This window comes from Trachymyrmex septentrionalis, unplaced genomic scaffold, assembly GCF_001594115.1.
Source record: "Trachymyrmex septentrionalis isolate Tsep2-gDNA-1 unplaced genomic scaffold, Tsep1.0 scaffold52, whole genome shotgun sequence".
In the NCBI taxonomy this organism is placed as follows: Eukaryota; Metazoa; Arthropoda; class Insecta; order Hymenoptera; family Formicidae; genus Trachymyrmex; species Trachymyrmex septentrionalis.
This window is the reverse complement of record NW_017305694.1, coordinates 1,523,214-1,530,022: the sequence shown is the minus strand read 5'-3', so window position 1 is coordinate 1,530,022 and position 6,809 is coordinate 1,523,214. Positions and strand designations below refer to the sequence as shown.

Here is a 6,809-nt window from a genome sequence, read left to right as displayed (position 1 = left end):
TGCCAACATTTTCCATGTTGTGGTAATGATGATTTTGCTGAAAATAATGTTTTTTATGTATTCTCTCTCTCTCTGTTAGATATCACTCTCATCAATTTCCCCTTTTCAATTTTCTACCTTTTATCAAGGAATACTCTTTTTCTCCCAAATCTCTTAAGACCGTATTGCCATTGTTAGCTGATGTTTCATGAACAATAAATAACAAAAGCCAAATCATCTTGGAGTTAAATGTACAGCCCTCTCAGATTTTACAAACTTTCAGGAAATGTATATTAATATAGTCTTCCATTATTCTGTTACATGACACATTTGGAATAAACAATTTTACTGTTATGATACAAAAAAATACAAAGATAGAATACATAGATATAGAATATGTTTTATATCTATAATTATCATACACATGTAAGGGCTCAACGAGCGAATGAAAAGTGACAATTAACTGCACAGTCAATCAAAGATAAAATTAATAACAAAAATATCCGCACAGTTTGAACTTGACAAATCCACAGATCCGATTTCCAAACATTTATAAACATCTATGCATTCACAAACATTTATATATGTACATATACTTTTAAATGATGATACGATAAATAGCTGGTAAAAAGTCAAAATAAAACTAAGTTAATTAAAATTGAAACTATCAAAGGTAGAAATTAAATTAAAATTAACACAAAGCCTAAAGATATCTGTCTCAAAAAAAAAACTTTGTTAACTTGGAAAGTTTGAAAAAAATAGAAAAACACTATGAAAGTTTGAAAAAAATAGAAAAACAATTGCGTTTTTCGGAATTTTTGAACGAGAATTTGCACGATCACTTCAGTTTTTTGAGCTGTTTCATCATTCTCACTCATTATTCGCTAATTATTTGAAGTTGCTGGTAATGACACATATTAAGTAAATTTGAGCAACAAATAACAGATACATTTAAATATTTTTGAAGTCGAGGACTGCAGCTGACTGCAGCGTCGGATTTGAATCGACTTGTAACGGACAGTTCTTCAATCTGGCGCGACTGTTTAGGGCTCTGCACAATAAAAGGAACAGAGAACAGAGAATAAGAATTTCAACCTACAGAAATCATGTATTGTGGAATACACAGTTTCTGATAGGTTGAAATTTTTGTTCTCTATTCCTTTTATTGTGCGGAGACCCTAAACTGCGCTGACTTGCGCGAGACTGTTTGCCGTATACTAGCGCCCTCATAGAAGATTTCATGGTGACTGGAGAAAATAGCAAGAAGCAGAAATCATGATGAAACGAAAAATACTTTTTTTATGGTACAAAAGTCAATATTATATATAATTCTAACAAAATTACAGCAATTAAATTCATGTAACGTTCCAACAATAAATCTTTTTAGCTGAAGTTTTTGAATAGTTCATCTCTCTCTCTCTCTCTCTCTCTCTCTCTCTCTCTCTCTTCTTTTTAACTTGAACAGAAAAAAGAGGAAACATGAACTGTGCAAGAACATCAGCTATAAAAAACAAGCTTAATATTACAGTAATATTTCATTGCTGCAGTTTTGCTAAAACATACGCTCTCTATTGGCTTGAGAACGGACGCTGCACGTTTTTCATATCCTTGTGCACTTCGGGTGCGTTACTGTGTTCGAAGAACGTATTACAATTATACAAATAAAAAAAAATTTGAGAGCGGCCTTTTTCGTGTGACGCATACGCCAGCGTATCAACGTCCACTTTTGCGATAAGGAAACTAGGTATCATATCTATTTTGTAAAATTATTGATAAAATTGTAGTGTCGAAAATGAATATGGTGCGTGTCCGTGCTAATAACCAATCCTAGCAGCTCTTATTAGCATGGATGCATCAAGAAAAGGAAAGTTTTACTTTTTAAAAATAACGATAAGTTATTATTACATGTTACCGACTCAAAAAAGTAACCATTTACCATTATTATGAGTGCTTTTCATTTGATGACACATATATTAAGTCGTTCTATCCTTCTTGACATTCAGAGAGTGACAAAGAACGATATTTGTGTCGCTTTATGTCGACTTGTGTCATCAAATAGAAAGCACTCTATAGTTATTGATTTTCGAAAGTAACTCGTTACCATTATCGTTACTTAATTGAAAAATAACGATTCGTTAGAAAAATTTATTGGAATTAATATGTGTTTGTAAAACTTGCTTCCATATTTGCTTCTTTTCATAAATATCTAAATTTAGTTTTTCTTTTGCAATTTGAAAAAAGTAATTAAATAACAAAATACTTTCGCAATATTTTTAAAAATATTAAATAAGAAATAAAAATATTAATAAAATTTGTGTAAAATTTGCAAAACACAAAAAATTAAGAACAAAATTTAAGAAAAAAGATTTTAAAATGCTTAAAATGTAAAGTACTTGATTTTCGATCCATTTATAAATACAAAATATACCTTTTGCACTTGCAACTTTATATTTAAAAATTGTAATAGAATATTTTTACACTTAAATATATTTTGACTTAAAACTGTTCTTAAAACGTATAGAACTATGAGGATTATTCAGATCTAAGCTATAGAAATTAGGATATAGTATATCCTAATAGGATTGTAAAAGACATAGAATTAGTTGAATAATCTGAATCTGAATCATCTGAATTATTATATATAAAATTGCAAAGATTGAATAGGATTATATCAAAATATAAACTTATCAAATTTTACATTTTTTTATTTATAATAAGTGAAAATTGATACTCCATTATATCATCATTTAAATATCCTCTTAATAGCATCAGCATTAACGATATTTATCTCGTAAGATTTTCTTGTAAGATCGTTATTTCTTGACTTCAAACTATCACACAAATCGTATTTTATCATTTAAATATATCCTTCTATGGTTGCGAAAGAATAAAGTTTTACCATGAAAAGTCCAAGTATGAAAAAGCGGAATCATTTCTGATCAGTTAGCTTCTATTCTGTTTCCTTTCTGTTATTACGAGTATTTCGGCTGTTTCTTTCTCCATTGAGATGTACCTTTAAAATTCTTAAGACAATTTTTAATATAATAAATTATATCACACATTATAAATATCGATCAAAGATTGCAGATTAAATATGCGAAAATTATGTCATAAATAGGTTCGAAATATAAAAAGTAACGACAAAAGTAATTTTAAAATTCATTACTGTTACCAAAAAAATATAACTACGTTACCGTTTATTATAAAAAAAGTAACGCCGTTACAAAAACCAGACTGTAAAAAAATAACTTATAACGGTAACGGCGTTACAAGTAACTATATAAATAAGTTTACGAACATAAGGTAGAATAGTAAATATATAAAACCTCATTAAATGATTATTTAAAGCGTTAGAATCAAAATCTCGTAAATTTTTAATTTGCACAGCTATATTGAAACAGAATTAATTAACTTAAAAATGCCAATTACATCGGTTAGATTATATTGGCGTTAGAAATGTACATTTTATAGTTGATACATTTCTTTATTCATGTACGTATTTATTATTCGTTTTATTTTTATATATTATTTAATTTTAATATAATGTATAGTGTTTTAACATACATGATGTTTCCCAGCAAGAGACAGTATAACATAATATTATAATCATTTCATTTTTGTTTAACATTGGCATAATAGGTAATAAACAAGGATATAATAGGTGCATTCAAAAGAATGACTACTCACTGAGCGCTCAGTGAGCTCTTGCATCTGATTGGCATATTCTGTTAGATCTAAAAATATAGACCAAACAGATGTAAGAGCTCACTGAACGCTCAGTGAGCGGTTGAGTCCGCTGAATGCGCCCATAGATTCTTGCGTGTTACATTGTGTCATTCGTGTCTCTTGTTGAAATAGCTTCTATAAATAGTACTATATAGTTTCAATATAAATAATAAATACATACACGCTTGATAAAGAATTTTATACACCACTTTTGTTAGCATTGACCATTTGTTGAGCTCATCACAATTCAATAAATTATTTTATACACATTATAGCAATGCAAATTCTATTTTTTTAGTTTAATTTTTCTTTTATCTTTTAATTTTAACCTCGATAATAAATACTTTAAGATTTGGACATCACATATTTAGCCAAATTATGGTAGGCAATTTTTAATTACTGTTCATGCCAAGAATCGAATTTATTAAAGTTATTATTATACTTCATTAATGCTTTTTCATTAATCGTTTAATTGCTACCACTCAAGATGACAAATACTTTTGGCTACAATGTTCGACATTGATGTAACGGGAGTATCGGTGTGCCATTAAATCAGAGTGAAATTATCGAAGGGGTTCGTGATTAAAGCAGCGTCTTGGCGCCGTTGGCTTACCGCCAACGTCGCTTGCCATTGAATTCGCGTGGACCGAAAATAAGTGAGTCGGTACGGTAAACAGGCGGTACAGTGACACGGGTTCGATCTCCTCGCTTGCCTCTTAAAGACCGGTTTAACCGAATAAGCGCGGGGACATTTTGGGATCATTGTTCGGCCTGCATGGCTGTCCTCCTCGTAACTCGCATGAAAATTGAAGACGCTAACGCAACGGCCAGAGACGTAACTGCAGAAGGATGCAGCCCATGCACATGTATACGCTCCGTGCGCGCTTTGTTTTATATCTCTTTATTACATAACATTTTATTTCTAGACATTGATGTCGCTTGTAATAATGATCATCAAAAGATTATGAAATTGGATGATTCAATCCTTACGTTCGATATCGATCTATTTTTAATTTTACACACAATGATTTAGCTGAAGTAAGTAAAAATTTAGATAACAGATCTGAAAATAATTTTATCAGATTATCAAAATAATTATGATGTTCAAATTAATTGCTGGAATAATACAATTTTTGGCAGCATATATTGTTGCATCATGCTTGAATTTCCTATAATTATTTTTATGCTTTAACAAAATTATTTTCTGTATATAAATCTGTATATAAATAAATTAGATACTTCGGTAAAATTGTTCTTTCAGTGCAGTTTAAAACGAAATACTTCGGTTTAATTTCTTAGAACAACATTCTCATAGTCGGTTCTTATTTCGCGACCGTATTAAGTAATATTTTATGATTCTAATATGGATTCTAATATGTGATTGCAGGTTTATGATATTTTAACTAGATTGTAACTTAAGACGGTCATAAATATAAGAATCAACTATGAATATCGCTCATAACTCTTTTTTATTATATAGCACTACCTACTATAGATAATAATAGTACGTAACAAAGGAGAAAATATATTTTAAACATGTGTGTGTATGTGTGCTTGTGTTATATGAAACTCTATTTTGATGTACTGATAATTTTGATATCATACATATAGTACATATATATATATACATACATACATACATATATATATATATATATATATATATCTTATTTCATACACTGAACCAAAACTGTACGTAAATACAATAAAATATTCATTGAATTAATAAAAACTGATTCAATGAATTCCCATAATGATTCAGGTTATAAAACTATTACTAGAATTTATTGCGAGAATGAATATGTAGTCATATATATGAATCGAGTTATTATGTGTGTGTGTGTATCAATGAATTAATTACATTAAGTTTGGACATTAAGTCGAATATTGATTAACGATTATTCATTGTATTAAAAATGATCAAAATTTTTTTTCAGTGTATATTTTATATTAATATTAATATTTTTTTTTAAAGATATGAAGTGAAACAGTATATTACACATTAATAATGTATTGTACATATTTGAGAAATGGGAAGATATAGCTAAAGATAAAAAGCTATACTTGACCTAATGTAAGTCGCAAGTGACTTACAATAAATCATTATACTCTCCTTGGCTTTTACGTTTATCCTCAGTGACATTTGTCGGTGGAAATATAGACAGGTTCTTTAATAGATTGTCTTTGTGACTAGTATTTCGTATAATGCTTTTGACGTCAGTTCTTCATGATTACTATCATTACTGTATACAATATATATATCATTTCTAATAAGTTATTAATCGTAACTGACTTTAATTTAACTTAATATATGCACTAAAGAATTTTGCCAAAGTATCAAAAAATTTAGCTAAATACAGATCTGAAAATAATTTGTTGAACCATTAAAATAATCATGCAGAAAACTCAAACATGGTGCATAAAAAGCTGCAAAAATTTTGTCATTTTAGCAATTCAACTTGAACATCATACATAATTATTTTGATGGTCCAATAAAATTATAGTCAGATTTATTTAACTGTATTTGGCTAAATTTTTAAATACTTTAAAATCGTTCTTTCTGTATGTATCTATTATGAAGGAGGTATGCAAAGTTACACAACGAATAAGTGCAAAAATCACGGGATTATAACGGAATACATGTACAATATATACAATTTACGTACGTATACGTTCATATCCTTTTCACAGTGCATACAGTCTCTGATTTGTTGCGTAACTTCTCTTTTATTTCTTCTCAGGAAGACGATCTTCCCTTTCTTATACCAGCGGTATAATAATATAATTAATTAGATAGTTTATTAGAGCGGATAATTTATTAGAGTAGTAACTATTTTATTATTGTATGTATTATAACTAAAATTATCGATATTCTACGTGGCGGACGAGTGATCTCAACGCCAGACGACAATCGATCACCTGAGTGGGAGACGCGCGGCCTCCAAGAAAACGAAGGGGAAAAATATCGCGCGCGAGAGAAGACGATTGCAAGAGGAAGGCGGTGACCGATCGATCACCTGAGCGGCGGCGCGTTCTATGCTATTGACAAAGTATACGTATGTATACAGCCGGAGCAAATCATCCGCGTCTCCAGCCAGCTTGAC

General features: G+C 29.7%; 1 protein-coding gene across 1 annotated transcript in view; it reads right to left on the bottom strand.

Annotated features, from left to right (window-relative positions):
* The window catches only part of LOC108751829 (glucose-6-phosphate 1-dehydrogenase), a 14,725-nt gene extending 14,438 nt beyond the window's left edge, over nt 1-287 (bottom strand). Inside the window, exon 1 of the mRNA XM_018492259.1 lies at nt 118-287. Coding sequence (XP_018347761.1) covers nt 118-217 — 100 coding nt within the window. The 5' untranslated portion in view covers nt 218-287. The remainder of the gene's footprint in view (nt 1-117) is intronic.
* Between the last annotated feature and the right edge of the window lie 6,522 nt (nt 288-6,809).